The 22,078-nt window shown below is 40.6% G+C and overlaps 1 protein-coding gene across 1 annotated transcript; it reads right to left on the bottom strand.

Moving 5' to 3' along the window:
• Positions 1-576: 576 nt before the first annotated feature.
• LOC125292256 (trichohyalin-like) lies at positions 577-15,677 on the bottom strand. The gene is made up of 9 exons (XM_048239470.1): positions 15,601-15,677; positions 14,805-15,131; positions 14,570-14,593; positions 10,413-10,472; positions 9,501-9,926; positions 8,457-8,495; positions 8,134-8,163; positions 3,360-3,455; positions 577-2,030 (listed from the first exon to the last, which is right to left on the bottom strand). The coding sequence occupies exons 1-9, from the start codon at positions 15,614-15,616 to the stop codon at positions 577-579; spliced, it is 2,472 nt and encodes an 823-aa protein (XP_048095427.1). The 5' UTR covers positions 15,617-15,677.
• Between the last annotated feature and the right edge of the window lie 6,401 nt (positions 15,678-22,078).

Genomic DNA, 22,078 nt, shown 5'->3' with positions numbered 1-22,078 from the left:
ATGTTGTTTTGTTAGTTTACTTCAGGGTGTAATACAAAAAGGTGCAATTATAACTTGAACATTACAGTGTCAGCATAAGTCATACTGTGAGGTATAAAAAAAAAGAAAAGTTAAAGATGACACAATTTTCATTCAACTGGCTCTCTATGGTCCAGCAGTAAGCGTATCAGGCAGATGGCAAAAGCAGTGGGAAAAGCGATGTGGCACAGTAACGGGCTGCGACTTCTCACAGATCTGGCACACTATTGACTGATCATTGATCTGTGAGATCTGGCGCACTATTGACTGATCGTTGATCTGTGAGATCTGGCGCACTATTGACTGATCGTTGTTGACCTCCGGGTTGCAGAGCAGTGAACTTTAGCAATTGACAACCAACAGTCAACAGTCAAAAATGGCAAGAGAACAAAGTGCTTCCAAATTCACTCATATCTCATTTTTTATAGACATGCAGTATATCACCAGGTGATATGAATTTATGACTTGTGGCTTGATTTCTTCTCAGTAAGTCCATTGTCATGTTGATGCTCTGACTCTGAGGATTAACATCTTCATCCTGTACTCACCTCCTCATCCTCAGTCCCTCTCACACTCTTCTCTCAGCAGAGACTGGGTGTGGCTCAGATTGCTGACATCCTGCCTCAGCTTCTCCATCTCTCTGTTCAGCTTTACAGTAATCTGTTTCAGTCGCTCCTTCTCTGTCAGACTTCCCTCTCTTCTAGGTTTGAGAGTCATTCTCTCAATTTCTCTGTCCTTCTCCTCCAACATCTGTTTCATTCTCTCTATCTCTCTCTTTTGCTCTTGCAAAAGTATGTCAACCTCATTCATTCCTTTCTGCTCATCTTTTGCATGTGACAGTTTCTCCAACATTGCAACCCTCTCTCTGAGCTCCCAAAGCACAATCACATCATTCTTCTGCTCGTTTTGTCTGTTGAACTCTGCTTCCATCTTCAGCTGAGTGATGCTATTATGTCTTTGCCAGGCAGTTAGGATGATCTTCATGAGGTTTCTCTCTGCTTCAGCCCTGGCCTCTCTCTCATAGCTCTCTCTCATCTCCTCCATTTCCTCTCTGTGTCTCTCTTCCATCTCTCTCCTCTTTTCTGCCAAACTATTTAGTTTTCTCTCCATCTCCTCTCTCAGGGAAATCTCATGCTTTAATTTCCTCTCCACCTCTCCTTTCTTCTCCTCATCCCTCTCCTCTATCATTTTTCTCTCCAGTTCTGTTGCCCTTAGATTAATCGTTTTAATTTCTACTTCATGCTGCTGAATCTCTCCCTCCATCTTCCTCAGAGACTCCTGTATGCGTTTGTCAAGTTCCTCTCTCTTCTTTCTTTCCTCCCTCAGTTTCCTCTCCTCCACCTCTTGTTTGCTCTGCATCCTTAACTCTCTGAGTTGTCTCTCTGCCTCTTGGTAGGTCTCACTGCTATAGAATTGCTCTCTGTTTCTTGACACCATCTCTTCTATCTTCTCTAGCAGCTGTGTGATCTTAGTGTCATCAGGCCTGTCCTTAACGTTGAGAAGGTGACACCTGTTGCCACATTTCTCTACCAGCTGCTGGAGCTCCTGGCTCCCTGTCTGGAGCAACTCCTCCACACTCCTCTCTTTCAGCCCCTCAGCATGGGTGAAGAGGATCAGTGTGTGTCCCCAACAGCCCTCCCCAAAAATATCCTCCATTTTCTCCAGCATCCTCCTCTCCTCCCCTTCAGACGGCTCCACTGGAATCAGCAGGAGGAAGGCGTGAGGTCCTGGGGCAGACAGACGGACACAAAGCCCCACGTCCTGCCTCATGTCCTTCTCAGAGAGTCCACTGCAGAACCAGTCTGGAGTGTCCACCATGGTCACCCGTCTCCCAGCCACCTCCCCCTGTCTGCTCTCACTGTGCTGGGTCTCTGTGGATGTGTGTGTGAGTGTGTGTGTGCCCAGGATGGTGTTTCCTGCTGCCCTCTTCCCAGCGGTGCTCCCCCCCAGCAGCACCAGCCTCAGCTCAGACACAGCAGGAGACACTGGAGGGACTGGACTTTCTCGTCTAACTGAAACCACAGACAAATCTTAATAAGTCATATTTTCAGATAATTGTTAGTTATTTTGAGTTATTTGTTCTATGATTACCTAATTCATATGAAAACAAACCACAAACACACACACACACACACACATAAACTGATATTTTTTTGCCTTTTTAGCCTATAATTAGACAGCTGAGAGCACCAAGAGGTCAGTGTGTTTGAGATGGCGTGTGGGGGATGAGTAGGGTGACCTGCTAATATGCCCAAGGGGGGACAAGGGGTATGTTTCTGGAGGACAATGTGGGACACTGCCTGGCGCGGCGGTGCCCCCACCTCACAGGCAAACTCACTAGTGGTTTACCCATTTATAGCACATACCACCTTACATGGTAGGCCTATATTAATAATGCCCTATTCCCCTAAACATGTGTGATTGCTGATGTAGGCTATGCTCATGAATAGGCCAACCAATGTGTATTTTTTTCTAAATAAAGATTCATAATACTTTGAACATTCAATGATTTACTTTAGCTATTTAATTTATATTTATTTTTCATTACAATTTATTCACTTTAAATAAATTATAATGTAAAATTGTAGGATTAACAGGAGTCGTAGTTGCTCAACACCACAGGAACAGTTAAAAAAAAAAGTCTTAACTCACGACTCCAGAGGTTCACGAACGAGAAGGGGGAGGAAGGATGGTGAACTTGCATGTTAGTAAAGGCATGCGCGGGGAAAAAAAACTGTTCAGTTTTCTGGGTAACGTTAAAGGAGAATTCCGGTGTGATATTGACCTAAAGTGTATTGAAACATGATACCGAGTGTGAACGTATGTCTCATAGCCCATCTCGGCTTGTCCCCTGCACTCCAAAATCTGGCGCTAGTTAGCCGATGCTACCAACAGCTTTTTCAATAGTGGTGCTTCGGCATCGGGCTAGCCATGCAAATAAATCACTGTTTTACACCCATTTACGAGGCTCAATGTATCCCCACACTTCATTGGTAGACTTCCGAGGGCCCTGACATTTAAAACGAGACATTGAGAACTTAGAAAAAGCACTGGTAGTTTACTTACAAGATGATTTATACAGACAGTATCTTCACAAAGTTTAGCGTTTGCAGCCATCTTGAATTTAGTCACGATAAGTCGGCAAACGAGTAAGAATGAACAGGTATGATAAGGGATCAGATTCCAAAAATAATTCAGTGGAAATGCATGGATTCCAGTTGCTGCTACTGGAAGAAACTGGAATCCATGCATTTCCACTGAATTATTTTTGGAATGATGTCTGATGCCAGCAGTACCACTAATCTAAGTAAGTTTAAAAATTTCAACAAAAAAATACGTACAGATTAGAGGTTCAGCCATGCTCCACCTTTTCCAGATATGATCTTGATCATGGATCCCAGCACAAAGAGAGACTGGTTCGGAGCGCCATCCAGTTACTGCAGTAAATACACAGCACAGAGTGAGTCACTGTAGGATGAATAGCTGATGTGAACTAGAATAGTTTCCAAGGAACTGCAAAGTGTGCTTGCTCAGGAGCGGTTCACTAACGTGAGCAGACAGCGGAATATACAGCATTGAACTTGGCTTGATCCAAAGATTCTGACAGTGCCTTTCAGTGTTGGCACAGTGGCAATATCTCAAAAGCTCTGGGAGAGGGCTATTCACCTAGTGGCCTGCGGGGCGAATGCAGCCTGTTGGATTTTACCTGCGGCCTGCCTGCAAACTGCTTTCAAATCTAGCTTCCATTGCTAAGATACAATCAATAAAATAAAATGAAAGCAGTGATTGGCTGCAAAAATAAATAATGTTGCGCAGCTTGCGCCTCAGATAATCTAAAGAGGAATTGACCAATGGCAGCAGTTAACGTTTCACTGTGGTTTACAAATATGAAATATGACAGTAGTTTGATGTTAATGTTAGTTAGCCTATCATTCAGGGGCATAGATTTGCGTGAGGACGTGTCCACACCAATGTCAAATTACGACTGTCCCCACCAATATTCAGGTTGAAATGGGGGGAAAAAGCGCTCACATGCGCTGCACAAAGAGTTAAATCATTTCTCACTTCAGTGCTGCAGATCATGTCGTACAGATCTTGTAATGTGCAGTAGCCTATAAGGGTAAATCGCGCTGATTTGAAGTTACCTATAATAACTACCAGTGAGCTGCAGTCTCCTGTGCAGCATGGCGCAGCGCTTCAGCTTCACTTCACTACAAGGCATATGAAGTGCGTCCAAATTCACCCATTCCTCTCTGTTGAACTCCTCGAGAAGTAGGCTACTCATCACACGTGTCAAATGAAAGAGCCTTTTCTCAGCTTTTAAACGGTGCTAGTTAGCCACTATTTGCTGTGATAAACAGTTCGCGAGAAAAATAACTTCAAGAGATTTAATAATTATTCTCTGCGCCCATCTCCACATCCATTCGCTTTCTGAATATCGAGGCCTACACTCTTTCACGCAAACAAATGACAAACCATATATCAGAATAAACAGCAGACCTTACCGAACACAAAGGTGTAATGCATTCCCGTGTATAATTAGCTGTTCCAGAGTAATCCGGTTTTGAAATAAATTGTAGCAAAATTCAACATGGTCTTTCGGCATTTCTTAAAACTGAGCTGTGCTTACATCCAGAGCTAGTGAGCGGAGCGCGAGCGAGGAGTGGAGCGGATGGAATTTTGTTGGAGTGCGGAGCGCTTTTTAATTCAGAGCTCTGTTCCGCTCCAATTTCGCTCCGGCGCTGCTCACACCACGAGTCTGAGGCCCAAATTCACCCAGAACTCACGTCTTCATAATGAAACTAAGACCGTTACATTTCAAAATGAAGGCACTTGCCATAGTGATGTAACGGATTCGTTGCTGCATATAGGTGCAGAGGCCGCGGTCAGTGCCAAGTATTCAGAAACAGTAGCAGGGCCGCAGGCCACGAAAAGCGCACACTCTAGGCAGGTCAAACGCACACACACACTACAAATACAGGGGTGGACGCAGCCACCAACACAAAAAGGATCACACATGAGGAAGACCTAAAAGGGTAACACGCTACACTAAAACACGGACATTAAAACAGTAAATAAAGGCATTAACACACACAAACAACCCCCAGAGTTCTTCCCCGTATCCCAGAATGCATTGTCCCAGAGTCCGTAGCACATAGTCAAGTTTGCCGACGTTACAGTGAGTTGGTTGGGGATGAAGTCGCTAAATATTTTAGAAAGGAAACTGAAAGTCATAGGGCTTACAAGTGTACTATGTACAATGTAGAGCAAGAACAACTAGCCTATGCCATGACACTGTTCCAGTGAGATTTATTTTGGAATTTAAGAAGACACATCTTAAACATGAGTGTGCTGCGGAGAGCAAAGAAAAATGTGAAGAATTTGAATGGCCTGTGCTTTAAGTAAGGCTGAAGTAAAACTTGGATGCTAAACCTGTATTATTTAGGCAATTAATCCCACTGATCCCTTTAGTTTGAGGCTTATGTGTACATTGCCAAGCTTGTTCGTTGTTGCACGGTCGGTGTTGCATTAGGATACATGTTCTATGAGTGACATTGCCGTTTCTCTTAGTTCTTTGGGATTTAAGTTTTCTAAGGTGACAATTCGGCTTGTAGATTATTTCTCCCTCTTTTAAATTGGAGCGAGTGTGGAGCGATTTCACTGGAGCGGGAGGATTTTGAAGTGGAGCGGGGAGCGAAATTGAGCGGAGCGGCCTGACGTGAATTTGAACGGAGGAGCGGCTGAGTGAACAGCCACCTGAGCGGGGAGCGGGATATTCACACCACTCAGCTCCGCTCACTTAACCTGACTCTTGCCAGATGAATTTCGTTCCGCCTAGCTCCACTTATCCATCTGGGATCGCTCCATTGGAGAGGTGTTTCAGAAGGCTGAAGGCAAAACAGTCTCACAGTCGCTTCTACGCTACGTCTATGAAACTCCCGCCCTGCGTCCTGATTGGCTCTACCATAAAATCTGGTGCCGAAATCACTCCCAATGGAAGCGATCCCAGATGGATGTGAGTGGAGCTAGGCGGAACGAAATTCATCTGGCGAGAGTCAGGTTACCGCTCACTAGCTCTGCTTACATTGCCTAGATATCTGTAAATATTATAATCAGAGAATATACAGGCAGCTCACGGTTAAGTGTTTGTCAATGTAGCCTTAATGATTTCTTTTCACAAAATGCTAAGCATGCATGTATTTAAGTTTCTTAAAACTGAGCTGTGCTTAAATGGGTCAATGCATGATTTCATAACAGACCAAATAGAACATAAATATTAAATGTTAAATATAGCATATTAAAACCAGATCATGTAGGCTACACAGTATAGTTAGATCAAGTTGGACAGTAGCACACTTTAATCATGGATAGTAGTTGGACAGTAGCACATAATTTTAATCATTTTATATATCTATAGTGGCTATTGTGGCTTTTTCTTTTTTTTTTTTTTTTTTTGAGTGTTAGTGGGTGTCCCCACCAAAGCTCAGACCAAACCTACGCCCTTGCCCTTGCTATCATTTGATTGAGGCATTAAAATGCTGCTTATTTTTTTGTCAGGATACTGTTTCACTGATTTCTGATAAAAAAAAAAGCTGATTAAAAAGCTATGACAGAAATTGGGTGTGAATGTTATACATTCCATCCCCTAATGCTGGTTTTACTGGTTTATTTGACAAATAATCTATATGGACCTGGGGCCGGATTCACAAAGCATTTTATCTTACCGCTAGTAGTACTCCTAAATCGCACTAAAACATTTTAGCTAGGAGTTTTCTCTTAAAACCTATTTACAAAGCCGTAGAAAGCAATTGTTCCTCCGCGCTACTGTGATTAACTATCTGGAAGAAACAAGGTTCAATTCCTCATTGAGGCCATCAGGTCCCAGTGTGTTACTAAGAGTACATATCCAAAACGCCTCCCTACATAAGAGTTTTTCAAGAATGTCTCCGTCTCTGGAGGGTGTGGTGATTCTTTCTATCCCCCAAAATTTGAATGAAGCTGGAGATCCATGATTGGCCTGCATATAATGTCGTATGTAGTATTTTTAGTGCGTATTGCTGTTTTGTGTTCTGAAATTCTCATTTTTAATTGATGTTTTGTCTGTCCAATGTATACCAGCCCATATGGGCATTTTAATAAATAAACAACATGTGTGCAACATGCAATTAATAAAGGAATCAATAGAATTCTGTCTGGGGATGCGAGAAATCTTGCATTATATATATGAGTTGGTAGAATTGGAACACTGGGCACAGTTGCTGCATTTATAGAACCCTAATGGTGGATTAGAAAGCCAGGTGGTAGGGGGCAATATTTTTATGTCAGAATGGACCAAACGGTCTCGAATGTTGCGGGCACGTTTAAAACATGAATCGAGGTGGCTCCGCACTGATATCTTTCAAGGCCGGATCACTCCAGAGAATATGACAATGTCTTTTGACGATGTGTTTAATTCTCCCCACTGTTGGCGGATATCGAGTGGAGAAGCAAATTCTTGGATTTGATTTACTTTTTTTTTCTATTTAGAAGGGAAGAATGGTCAACACTCAACGCACTTTCAATGTTTTCTTGCGCTTATCCCAGTTGCGAAAAGCGCTGCGCCAGTTAAGACGCTTTGGACATAAAGTTTTGGGGGGACATGCAATTTCTTCTCACTCACTGAGAAATTGGCCCGTAGGGATATTGTGAATTAAATGCGTATGTTGGTTGCTGTCTGCTTGTATTTCTGTTCAGCGGTTTACAATAGATTGTCGTTTGCAGTGTATTGTTCACATCTTTCAAAATTGTCAGGTCTAAAAAGTCACTAGAGTGAGTCATGCTCCAGAGTAAAAGAAAGATAGTCTGTGATAGAGTTAGCATGAACCATTTTTTTTTTAATTCATCAATTGTGTCTGTCCATATAAAAAAAACATCATCAATATACCTGCGCCACAGCGTGATGTTTGAATGGAAAGGGTTAAGGCTATTAGAAGGTCTAGGGGCAGGAGCTGGCCAAAAATTAGCGTCCCGGGAATAATAATAAAAGGAAAACTTAAGAAGAACAATAGTGTGCTGCTTTCAGCAAGCAAACTAATAATATGGTGTATAATTTATGACTTGATGTCACATACTCACCAGCAGGGGGCAGTAGGTGGTTTCCTCTGACTGCCACCATTCACCAGATATGAGAACAAGACAGAGAAAGGGCAAAAAGCAGGAGTGGAGGCTACCCTGTCATCTCAAATTAATTATACTGGGTACTGTAATACCGTGGTAAGTATTTTAACAGACATGTTACATGTATGGAACACAATCACTGAAACAATGAATGTTCATTGAAAAAACTTGCAAATGGGCATACTGTTGTATATTTTCAAACTAACCTGAATGTTAATTTTAATAGTTTTTCATTCACAAAAAATCCCCAAAAGAAGTCATCATTATAAGTCTGGACTTACATTCTATTAATTGGTCTTTGCTCCGTGCTCTCCTGAGACCTGGATCAAAACACAAAGATAAACTGGATAAGGTCACAACCAGCTTCTGTAGTACATTTTGAGGAGTATTTAACACTCTGAACTGTACTACGTGTGATATAATGAACTAGAGATGATACAGGTCCCTAATTTGTTTTTAACACAATAAGCACTATAAATGGGTACCCAGTTTGCACTAAAGTATATATTATGGCATGCCGTTTAGGAAATTAATATTCAGAATCGGAATATTTAGATCAAAAACCTGAATATATATATATATATATATATATATATATATATATATATATATATATATATATATATATATATATATATCAAAACCTGTGAATATATGTCAAAATCTGAATATATATATATATCAAAACCTGAGAATATATATCAAAATCTGAATATATAAATCAAAACCCTGAATATATACTGTAGGTCAAAACCTGAGAATATATATCAAAATCATATCAAAGTCTGAATACATATATCAAAATCTGAATATATATATCAAAACCCTGAATATATAAGTCAAAACCTGAGAATATATATCAAAATCTGAGAATTTAAATCAAAGTCTGAATACATATATCAAAACCCTGAATATATAATACATAGGTCAAAACCTATATTGAACTTTAATTTAATTTGAATTTAACGGTTATTGCTACATTGTGTCAAAGCGTTATAGAATCTTCGCATTGTATTGCGGAGAGATTTATTATTAGCTGTGCAAAGTCTGAGTTGAAATGTCCAGGGATATTCCAACTCATATCGGCCAATCAGACACAAATAAATAGACCCCAATTGTTGTATAAGTATATATATTGCCCAGCACAAACTGCAAGCTATCCAGCTAATCTACCAAGGCCAACAGTACTGCTGGATCATTAGGGTTTACATGAGCAGGGAGTACATGTTAGGCAAAGAATCTACCCAGCATGCTTTAATATGTTGCCTACCTGATGCAAAGTCTGTAAATTATGGAATAATATGATCATTTGGTCTCATACTCACATGTCACATCCAGCATTTCTTCCCACTCCTCCAGCTGTTTATCTCTCTCCTCTAGCTGTTTATTTCTCTCCTCCAGCTGTTTGTTTCTCTCCTCCAATTGTTTGTTTCTCTCCTCCAGCTCCCTCTCCTGTTCCTGCAGTTGGGTTCTAAGGTCCTGTAGTTGCCTGTTCTTGTCCTCCAGCTCCCTCTCCTGTTCCTGCAGTTGGGTTCTAAGGTCCTGTAGTTCCCTCTCCATGTCCTCAGTTTCTTTCTCCCTCTCTTGTTTAGTCATGTGTTCTTTTGATTGTTGTTTGATTGTGTTCTTCCTCTTCTTCCTCTTCTTACTCCCAGAGTCCGCTCTTTTTTTGTCCCTCCCCTCTGGTTGTTCATTGCCCTCCATTTTTTTGCTGCTCAATCGTCTTCCCATTTCCTTCGCTGTCTGATTGACTTCAAAACAAAGATGTGTCAGTATAGCCATTTTCAGCACTCTGACCTTTGAGTTTTTGAAACATGTTATGAAAGCCAATTCATCACTTTCAATTAACTTGTGCCCCCTAGTGGTCAGTAATAAACCCGCATATACTTACAGATTGACTGGCCTTGCTTTCAAGCTGTGCATGAATTGGGATGTAAGTAGGTCTACAAGGCAATTCCATGGAAAATTACGTTTTTTGTAACATCGTTAACGCCAATAAAATGTGATGGTATGGTATGATGTGAATGATTACATGAAATGTGAGCATTTGCTATTTTTGGCTGAAGAATGTACATGAGAAAAAATGCACAAAAAAATGAATGTTATCATTCACATTCACTGGCGTTATGAATGTGACAAAAAGTCAATTTTCTGTGGAATTGCCCTACATATTTGCCTTCATGCTTTTCAGTATAAAAAGTAGCCTACTATAGATCTGCACAATCCTCTGTACTTACCAAGAGTTCTCACAGATTCTTCCATTTTCAACCTGACCAAATCAGTTGAGGTGCAATGCACTGCAACAATCACACACAGAGACACACAGACAGAGAGGCACACACACACACACATACACACACATTTTTGGTATTAAAATATGTTTTGATAACATTTCTTGCAAGAATGTATTTTATTTTCATAACCTTCACTCACTTAATGTATGCAGTCTTTATTTTGTTAGTTATTTAAAATAGCAAAATCACAAAACATAAAGTTGAGTCTGTGGTTGCTTAGCAATGGTAACAACAAAATGCAACAAACTGCTTTTGTTTCATTAGTCATCTTCAACAACAAAACAAGAGGGCTCTATCTTGCATGTGGCACAATTGACTTTATGCACTGGCACTTGTATCATTCCTATTTTGAATTGAACGCACAGCGCAATTTTCCCTCCACAGATGCAGGTCGTTAAATTAAGAAATGAACTTGCGCTCCTGGGGCCGATTCAGCGAAAAGAGGAGGCGTGTTCCGGCGCAAACCTTTGATAGGTAAATCGGCCCACAAAGCTACTTGCGTTTTGCACATTTCAGATCATTAAAATAGAGCCCAGATGTGTCTTAAGGGTTCTCGGGCACCACATCAGCCAGATAACACACCCATCTGGGGCCCGTGTGGGTTGGTTGTGGGCTGACAAATGGGCCCCATCTGGGCTACCTAGCTGGTCTGGCTAATTTTGCCCTCAGGTTCCATGGTGGCCCTACTTGGGTTAGCCCAGATGGGGTGATGATGGGAGCTTTAAAGGTGCCATGTAGGGCCCACATGGGTAACTCAGGTTTCACCTATTTAGGACCTACAGTAATCTGCCCAGGTGGAGAGTAGGTATGTAGGCCTACTTAGTAATGCAGCATAATATTAATATCAAGATAATTTTGAGATTAAAGACTTCAAGCAAAGTCCTTTTAGGCAAGTCCCTCCACTCAGCGGCCGTAATGCAATGCTTTTTGGGTACTCATTGGGCATCCTATTCGGCAGAAATGCGCACGTGCAAGGCTTTGCGACACCAACCGTGCTCCAGCGGCGAGTTCGCAACACATGATTGGCACGATGTCTGCACAACACAGCACATGATTGGCTCAATGTATACACGTGTCAACGTTTTGGCGAGGAAGGGGTGGGATGTTTGTAGACAACTAACCCCATGCATTTCTATGGCGGATTTTTTGAGTGCTGTGTCTCCTCATTAGAAAGTCTCTGCTTCAAGATGCAGTCTTGACATAAACATTTCTGAATATGTCGTTCCACAGTATTCAGAAGCATTCATTAGTTGGGGTCATCCCTATGTTCCCCGGGTCCAAAATGGGCAAAATGCACCATTGAGATCAATAGGTCTTGTATAGAGTTACCACAGGTTACTCTATACAACCACAGGTGGCACTGTGGTGACTCCACAGTATATAAAACATATTGATCTCATTGGTGCATTTTGCCCATGTTCAGGGTGGAAAATAAAAAAGAAAGATTTGCATAAGACAAGTCAAATTGGTGTCTTTAAAAAGAAGGGATCATGGAGAATAAAGAAACTAATATAAAAAAAAATATTTGTATATTCCCACAAGGTGTGAAAATGAGAACCAAAATGATTTTTCAAACTAGTGAGGTCTGCTGTTCAGACCCTGAAGGAATTTATTTTCTGTTCATTGCTTTTTGTGAGAGTGTTTCTACTTATCTCAGTAAGGAAAATAAATCAAGAGCCTATGTTGTACAAATATGTCTTCTGAAGGCCTAAACAGAGCCCAGCCAAAAACACCAATACAATTTTGATCAACTTTGAGGGACAGCTATGAACACACAGGATCATCCAGACCAAATGTGATGATTTTGCTACATACTATTGCTATTTATGTACCAGCATGCAAAATTTGAGCCTCCTACATGGTTTAGTTCTTGCGCTATGAGCTTGTGAAATTTGACAAAAAAAGAGGCCGAACAAAATTGACACACCCCTCCCCCCGTAAAACTGGCTGTATCTTGGAAAATATTGATATTACATAAAAGTAATTTTACAGTGTGTCTCCAGGGTAACATAGGTACACCTGGTAATTTTTTCAGAATTTTTTGAGACCTAAGTGCGTGGGCCCTGGTTGAATTGACGTGGAATGACCCTAATGTGGAATGACCATACTGTAGCTGTACATACTGTCCATATTTATTATTTTTATGTATTTTTTATGTTTTTCTCATATATTCTGTAATACACTGCATATTATTCATTGCACATATGTGTACATGTTGTGCATAAATTATTCATATTACATAGCCATATTATTATTATTCTGCATGCTCTTATAAGGTAACTGCTAATACACTGCACATATATAACTTATATTACTCTAAATCACAGACACAAAGACACAAACTGCATTTTGTTGTCTTCATATACAGTATGACAATAAAGTTGAATCTAATCTAATCTAATCTAAACACATTTACTTTGTAGATGATCTGTCATAAAATATGCCACTGTTTTGATTATGTTAAAAATATTTGTTCACTTCCATGTTTTGACTTCCATGTTTTGACCACATATACCTTGTGATTGACTTGTGTAAGAGAACCTGTCTAGACCTATGTGGTTTTGCTTATTCAAGTCTTTTTTTCTTATGGGAAGAGAAACTTCCTACATAAGAAAGCTCAGTGTAATTTTGAACTTGGTTTGTCATTGTTTATATCTCTAATTTTATTGCACATCACTAGCCTAACAATAACAGGTTGCAAAATGTACATAGCTACTCTGACAGCTTGTCCTCATCTTGTCCTCATCTCGGGCTCCTGCTTTGCTCGATTGTGTCGTCTTTTCTAATGGAACTTTTGTCATTTTCATTTCTTCTTTGCTCTTCTTCTTGTTCTTCTTTCGTTATGGTTGCATGCATTACAAGCCAAAAGCCACATCTCAGAATGCATGAAATGTTTTTCAAATTATTACCTGAAATATGTTAATTTTTACTGTAAGTTATACCTGTTGCATTGAAGAATGATGAGCTTTTGCGACCACATGCAATGCAATACATTGAAGTATATACAGCTGCTATACTGTACATTGTAGTTCAATCCTGGAACCAGTTATTGGATGGCATCAAAAAGGCCCTTCTAGAGTTACGACTAAACTGTTCTCAGATGATTGCAGATCAAATGCAACTCCTGTTAAAGGTGCAGTCTCCAATTGTACAAGATTTCAAACCCATAACATTTTCTTTTTCACATTACACAATCATAGCCTCATGATCTGCTAGCTGCCCATTCCGTGAGTACTCTGTAAACAAACTGGTTTCTGTAGGCAGCCCAGGCTCCGAAAACTGGAAAGAATCAAATTGGGGGCAGTCTGTGTGGAGATTCTCTGGGAATACTGAAGGGAGAGGTGAGCTATCTCTGGTGTGCTTTGTTTGGTTAAAAAATAAAGTATGTTCTTTTGGACAAAAGGGTCTGCTAATAATTTTAGGTATAAACATGCTACTTTTTTTAACGATTGCCCTTTTATGCTGTTATTGTCTAGCATTCTATTGTTTTTGCTAATAGAAAGCACATTGAAATACTCCTGTGTATAAAATGTGCTATATTAATACACTTCCCTTGTCTTAACTATAATAGCTACTACGAAGGCCAGATACATTTCAAAGTAGTACAATGTTTTAAACTGAGTTTTCTATCACATGCCTTTTTCATAAAAAAAAAAAACGAAGTCAATAAAATGGAATATAGTGCCCAAATGTCCTGTATTAGAGTCCCTGCACTTGTAGGAACATAAAAAGGCCTTTGATTTGTTAATGAAGACCTCTTTGAGAGTATGCTATTTAACACCTCAAATTTAAGTGGGCAAAAGTAAGGAAACTGTAAGGAAACTGACAGAGGGACAGGGATAAGTAGTAATGATATCACATTTCCTTTCAAAGTTACATATTGTATGTCTTAATGGCTATAGTGGCAATTTGCCACTGCTGATATTCTGTCAAAATTATTTAGTTTGTTTCAATCCTATATTATTATTAGTATTGTTTATGTTGTCTGACTATTCTGAACAGTTAATTAGTGATGATAATGTTTATTAGTATTTTGTGTGCCACTTTGGAAAAGAGAACCACATCCATAACCATAACCGTAATGTTATGTCTTTACTTACTTCTGTAGATTACCCCTCTTCCTCCTTAAAGAGACAAAAAGAGAAAGCCGAGAGAAATCATTAAACAGGCAACATTTCAATGAGCTTTATTGTTGCATCAAATGTACACATATAATTCTGCAAAAACAATTTTAATGAACAGTGTATGAAGGGGGGCAGCATTGAAAGAGGCCATCTCATTCACATGGATGACAGCACTAATCTCATAGCTCAGAGATAAATGAAAAACACTCACCATCATAGCGCAGTCCTATTCGTGTCCCCACCACGTGTTCACCACTGATGACCTGACACTGATATCGTCCAGTATCGGACTCTCTGCTCTCCCTCAGTCTGAGAGACACGTCTCCTCTCTGCAGTCTCTGAGTGTTCAGACTCACTCTGCCCTCATAGTCCTCACTCACTGTAACTTGGCCATTCTTATACAGGTAGATACAGTCTGTCCCCCTAAACCACCTGATCTCCATGGAAACAGCACTGGTTTCAGGAGAGAGGTGACAGGGCAGTGTGATGTCATCACCAGTGGAAAACTCCTTATTATCAACTGTGGCCAATTCCATCTCTGAGGGAAACACAAAGCAGCATTACTGTATTTAACCCTTTCCCTGCCTTTAGACACACATAAATGCATTCCAATACAAACCTCAATACACTTATCCACACATACATACAAACACACACACACACACACACACACACACACACACACACACACACACACACACACACACACACACAGATTAACCAATACTACAACAAACAAATCATATGTATGCCATAAAAGAAATGCATCAAACATTATGGTTAATTTATGTGATTCAGACAAGGCCTTGCTCCATTTCTAAGCAACAGCAACAGTTCACAGATCAAAAGCAGAACATGTAAAATGAAAGCAAAATAATTCATGGGTGTTTTAACTGCTATATGCTAAGGCTGTATTTCCTACATCACATAATTCTGGTAAAAGCCTCTTTTAAATCTGTTAAATAAACATTTCAGTTTACTTTACTGTTTTTCCTTACAGTACATACCTATAGTGTTGTCCATAGACTGTATGTAAAAGTGTTGTCACATCCCTGCACGGACTCCTCACTGCTGCAAACACAACCGTATGGTGCCTGCTGCCAAACACTATTCTCTGAACACCTCTCTACTCCAAGTGGAGATAATCTCACTATGAACACTCCAACAGGAGATAATCTCACTATGAACACTCCAACAGGAGATAATCTCACTATGAACGCTCCTCTACTGGACTTCCTCATCTAGTCAGCCTCCTATGGGGTGGATCTAAACAAAGTCGTTCAATTCCACTGGGCCCCAATGCATATTCAGATTATTCAGACTAATACCCACTGAGTTCTGCTGTAGGGACTAACCCTTATTCAGACTAATACTGAGTTCTGCTGTAGGGACTAACCCTTATTCAGACTAATACTGAGTTCTGCTGTGGGACTAACCCTTATTCAGACTAATACACACTGAGTTCTGCTGTAGGGACTAACCCTTATTCAGACTAATACTGAGTTCTGCTGTAGGGACTAACCCTTATTCAGACTAATACTGAGTTCTGCTGTGGGACTAACCCTTATTCAGACTAATACACACTGAGTTCTGCTGACTAACCCTTATTCAGGCTAATACCAACTGAGTTCTGCTGTAGAGACTAACCCTTATTCAGACTAATACACACTGAGTTCTGCTCTTATGCATCAACAGGCATGTCAAAACTCCATGTCCAAAACTCCTCTACATGTGCATTGTCAGACGAGGGCAGTCTTGCACTATGACACTCTCACTGCATAAAAAGTTGTCTCTGAATATTCCATAGATTTCATGCTTTTCTGTTGAAATGACTGAGCAGCTCTCAAGATTAATGCAATAGGGCCACCTGATCTTTATTTGCCGAGTAACTGTGTGTTCTGTTCCTTTACTCGGTTGGCCATTTCCTCTTGGCATCTTGCCACTGCTCTCTCACGTGCTCTCACAGCAACATTACTCCAGGGCGCCCCCTTCTGATCGCCACCGGTACTTACTTAGATGATCAACGTCATGATAACAGTCACACACAGTGGAGTCGCACAAGTATTTAACCCCTTGAAATCACCATTTTCACATTTAAAAAAGTAAGCACACAAGCGTAAACATATTTGCCCAATTAGTATCATTATTGTGATCAATAATATTTGTTTACATAGAGGACAAAAATATATTTTTAATAACAGAAACAAATTAAGACTAAAGAGACAGAGTGATTCAAAGTATAGTGGCATTATTATATGGGACATCAAGCCTGATGGATAATGTGGCATTATTATATGGGACATCAAGCCTGATGGATAATGTGGCATTATTATATGGGACATCAAGCCTGATGGATAATGTGGCATTATTATATGGGACATCAAGCCTGATGGACAGTGTGGCATTATTATATGGGACATCAAGCCTGATGGACAATGTGGCATTATTATATGGGACATCAAGCCTGATGGATAATGACTCCCTAAAAGGGAGCAATAGGCTAACTGGAACCCACCACCAAGAAATTCTGCTAAACTTGACTAACAGTGTCAGACTGGGTTATTGCACACACATGCAAGAGAAGACACTCTGCAGAGAACGGTATGTATCCTCTTATATAACACTTTTGGTAGCAAGTAACCTAATTTACCAAAGTATTTGCATGTTCCTTTAAGGTTTTGACAGCAGTTCACTGACACCATTCTCATCTTCACCTCTTAGTATATTGTCTGTATATACGTAATGTACATTTTTGTCATATGCATTTCATACACAGGGGAATTTCAATGTGATTTACATAAACAAAAGCAAAAGTAATGGAAAATAAATTGCTAAAATGGCAATAGTTTAAAATAGTTTAAACTGTAAAGTACATACAATAGAATAATTTCAGAAAAAAACATAAAAGATTTGAGGTAGAATAATTAAAAGCCAGATTCAAAATGTGGAACTCAGTGGTAACAGGAAGTGCAATTGATCAGTTAACAGAAAGCCTCTAAGTCTAGATTTAAAATGTGGGCCTTTTAGGGCCTTTTTGTTGTCATCTGAAAGTTGGCTCTAGAGCTGAACCGTATACAGTAGCAACCAAAAGCTGCCTCACCATGTTTAGTTGTAACATGCACAGCTTAATCCAACTGGATTTATTATGACCGCCGCGCAGCGAAGCGGCAGTCATATAGGTTTAGTCAGATTTTTTTCTTTTTCTTTTTCGTATGGCCAATTTTCCGTCAAGGATTCCTGTGACACTGAAAGACCGGGGTACACAAAACTTGGTGGGCATGTAGCCCCACATGGATAGCATGGAACTATCGTTTTTCGTTTTGATCTGTAGCCCCCCCGCTGGACTGGACCCCCCGAAAGGAGGGTAGGGCAGACACAGTTTTCTGTGAATATCTCGAGAACCGTAGGGTTTAGGAGGACCACCTTTTTTCTGTATGTTGATCTCAAGGGGCCATGTCAACCCATTCCATAACCACTCATTTCATGTATAGCGCCACCTAGTTAAACACAAAAAAGTAAAAATGACGCGCACACACATACATTCACAGTAATCATACGTATGACACATACTCACACAGTAGGCATATGTACGCATGCATGCACATGCACACACACAGGCACATACGCAGGCACACACACAAGCACGCACACACACACACACACCCACACACATAAACATAAACATGTACACGCACACATGCACACAATTCAAGAATTTCTCAGAATTATGAACAGGCAAGATGGTGGACAGGCATACAGACTGTGAATGTATGTGTGTGTGTGTGTATCTGTTTATGCACATGTGTGCATATGGAATGGGTTAACATGACCCCTGGAGGCAAACATACGCATACCCTTTCGGGGGGTCCAGTCCAGTGGGGGGACTACAGATCAAAACGAAAAACAATGGTTCCATGCTATCCATGTGGGGTTACATGCCCACCAAGTTTCGTGGACCCCGGTCTTTCAGTGTCCCGGGAATCCTTGACGGAAATTTGGCCATGTGAAAAAGAAAAGAAAAAATAAATAAATAAATAAATAAATCTGACTTTATTTAAATCTGGCTTTGCCGCGCGGCGGTCATAATAAAACACCAGCAATACATTGCACATGTATCTTAAAATATATGCTGAAACATCAATTCCAGTTATCCAATATTACAGCAAGAAATGAACAGACTATAATCCTATCTAACGTGGGATCCATTTTTCACTAAAACAAAATGTAAAAAAAGGAAAATATGAATATCAAAAGAAACCTTGCCTTGCATATATACAGGCACAATACATACTGTACGTTATATGCAGACAGAGGTGCTGACACTGTCAAGGGAAAATAAACAAGCTTTCATCACTGCATGTCTGAAATATGTTATGATTTCAGTTTGAACAAAAGAATAATCTACCCATACAATTCTCTCATCTTCTGCTTTATCGTTCATTATTGTACATGTCTTTCAGCAGAGAGTGTGTGTGTCACTATTGTACATGTCCCTCCAGCAGAGAGTGTGTGTGTCACTATTGTACATGTCCCTCCAGCAGAGAGTGTGTGTCACTATTGTACATGTCTTTCATTGTACATGTCTTTCAGCTTTCAGCACAGTGTGTCACTATTGTACATGTCCCTCCAGCAGAGAGTGTGTGTGTGTGTCACTATTGTACATGTCCCTCCAGCAGAGAGTGTGTGTCACTATTGTACATGTCTTTCAGCAGAGAGTGTGTGTGTCACTATTGTACATGTCCCTCCAGCAGAGAGTGTGTGTCACTATTGTACATGTCCCTCAGCAGAGTGTGTGTGTCACTATTGTACATGTCCCTCAGCAGAGAGTGTGTGTCACTATTGTACATGTCCCTCCAGCAGAGAGTGTGTGTGTGTCACTATTGTACATGTCTTTCAGCAGAGAGTGTGTGTGTCACTATTGTACATGTACTCCAGCAGAGAGTGTGTGTGTCACTATTGTCCATGTACTCCAGCAGAGAGTGTGTGTGTCACTATTGTACATGTCCCTCCAGCAGAGAGTGTGTGTGTCACTATTGTACATGTCCCTCCAGCAGAGAGTGTGTGTGTGTCACTATTGTACATGTCTTTCCAGCAGAGAGTGTGTGTGTCACTATTGTACATGTCCCTCCAGCAAAGTGTGTGTGTCACTATTGTCCATGTACTCCAGCAGAGAGTGTGTGTGTCACTATTGTCCATGTACTCCAGCAGAGAGTGTGTGTCATTGAAACTACTGACCGCTGCCCTCAACGCATCTGTCTCCCTGTTCATCTTCACTGTGACCTGTTTCAGATGGTCATGAAAGGAGGTCAAATCAACACACAAAGCACGCTCCTCACAAAGGAGGAGTTGCGTTGGCCGCTCACCTTTTCATGTGTATGAACAATGGACAAATAGGGTGAAGAGTTAATTGGTAATGTTATTACGAGAAAAAAACACGTTTTTAATCTGACTCCATTATTAGGGCCCGAGCACCGATGGTGCCGGCCTCGCGCACCGAGAGGTGCGAAGCCCTATTGTTTTTGAAAGGATTATTATTATTATTATTATTTGTTCACCTTTTTGCATATTTTCAGGTGATTAGCATGGATGAAAAGTCTTGGAATTTGGCACACACATCTGGTATCACAATGGCTACACAGGCATAAAGGCTTGGCCCCGGGCGTGGCCCAGGGACTCAGTAGCGCCCCCTTAGGTGATTGATCCAGTGGTTGGCATATACTTTCAGCTAGACACACCAAATTTCGTACTTCTCCTAGACGGTTCATCCGATTCATGTCAAAGTTGGTATACATGATGCCAATATGCTTCTGATTCTAAATTGTGAAGCTTTTTTTGATATGTTGTAAGTTGACGAAATGGCGAATCTATGAATTTTAATACCCTTCCACACAAACAGTAAATGTGTCATAATTCATCGTGCATGGCTTGAAATGTTTAAAATTTCAGAGGTCATTGAATACCATGTTAATGATAATATTCACATGCCCATAATGCATGTTTGGCATAGCGCCACCAACTGGCAACAGAAAGAATGGCAATTATGCTGATTTCACATGATCAATTTGAACATACTCCTCCTAGACGGTTTGTCAGATTCATGTGAAATTTGGCAAACATTATGCCAAGATGTCGCTGATGTTAAATTGTGAAGGGATTTTTGAAATGTTATATATTTGATATGATTTTAATATCTCACCACATAAAGAGGAACTGTGTCATAAATCACAGTGCATTGAATGAATGGTCTGAATCCAGCCACCCAATGGGCCTGCCTGGCATAGCGCCACCACCTGGCCAAGCAGGAAATGTGCCAGAAATGGACAATGCCTTAAGTGATTGATCTGAAACTTCATAAAATATTGGATATCATTATTGTGATGATATTCACATGCATAATTCACAGGCCTAGCATAGCGCCACCATCTGGCCAAGCAGGAAATGTGCCAGCAATGCTCTATGCTTTGAATAAATGGTCTGAAACTTCTCAGGTTAATAGATATTATGATTATGATGATATTCAGACACCCAATGGGCCTGTCTGGCATAGCGCCACCACCTGGTCAAGCAGGAAATGTGCCAGAAATGGACAATGCCTTAAGTGATTTATCTGAAAGTGTACAAACATTTTGGATATCATTATTGTGATGATATTCACATGTGTAATTTCAATGCCTAACATAGCGCCACCATCTGGCCAACCAAAAGTGTATCAGAAATGTTCTTTGCTTAAAATGAATGGTCTGAAATTTCTCAAAATGAATGATGACACCCAATGGGCCTGCTGAAATGGCCAAGCGAGTAAATGTGGCAGAAAATAAAATACAAAAAGCAAATAGCCCACGTTAAATATATATTTCATGATTCCGACATGTCTTGCGCCCGCAGGTGCTCGGGCCCGCCATTGCCGCTTGCGGCTATATTTATTATTATTATTATTTGTTCACCTTTTTGCTATGTTTGAGGTGGTTAGCATGGATGAAAAGTCTTGGAATTTGGCACACACATCTGGTATCACAATGGCTATACAGGCATAAAGGCTTGGCCCCGGGCGTGGCCCAGGGACTCAGTAGCGCCCCCTTAGGTGATTGATCCAGTGGTTGGCACATACTTTCAGCTAGACACACCAAATTTGGTAGGTGTGTGTATCTCCCCAAGATGAACAACTTTCGTATTTACAATGCATTAGCCACGCCCAACAGGAAGTGAAGTATTTGGGATTTTGTGTGGACTAAAATGTGATGAATTGTGATGACAAAAGAGGTGCTTCCCATCGGTGAAAACGCATGAAATTTGGCACACAGGTCAAGAGGTACCGTGAATATACAGGGGAAAAGCCTTGGCACCGGCGTTGCCAGGAACTCCATAAGCTCCTTTATGTCACTGTGACTTGTGGTTGGCATATAGTTTTAGATACACACACCAAATTTGGTGGGTGTATGTAAAACCCAAAAACAAACAACTTTTGTATTAACATGCCATTAGCCA

The sequence above is a fragment of the Alosa alosa genome, chromosome 3, assembly GCF_017589495.1.
Source record: "Alosa alosa isolate M-15738 ecotype Scorff River chromosome 3, AALO_Geno_1.1, whole genome shotgun sequence".
Taxonomy (NCBI): Eukaryota; Metazoa; Chordata; class Actinopteri; order Clupeiformes; family Clupeidae; genus Alosa; species Alosa alosa.
The sequence above is the reverse complement of the archived record's forward strand: the minus strand, read 5'-3'. Positions and strand labels throughout refer to the sequence as shown.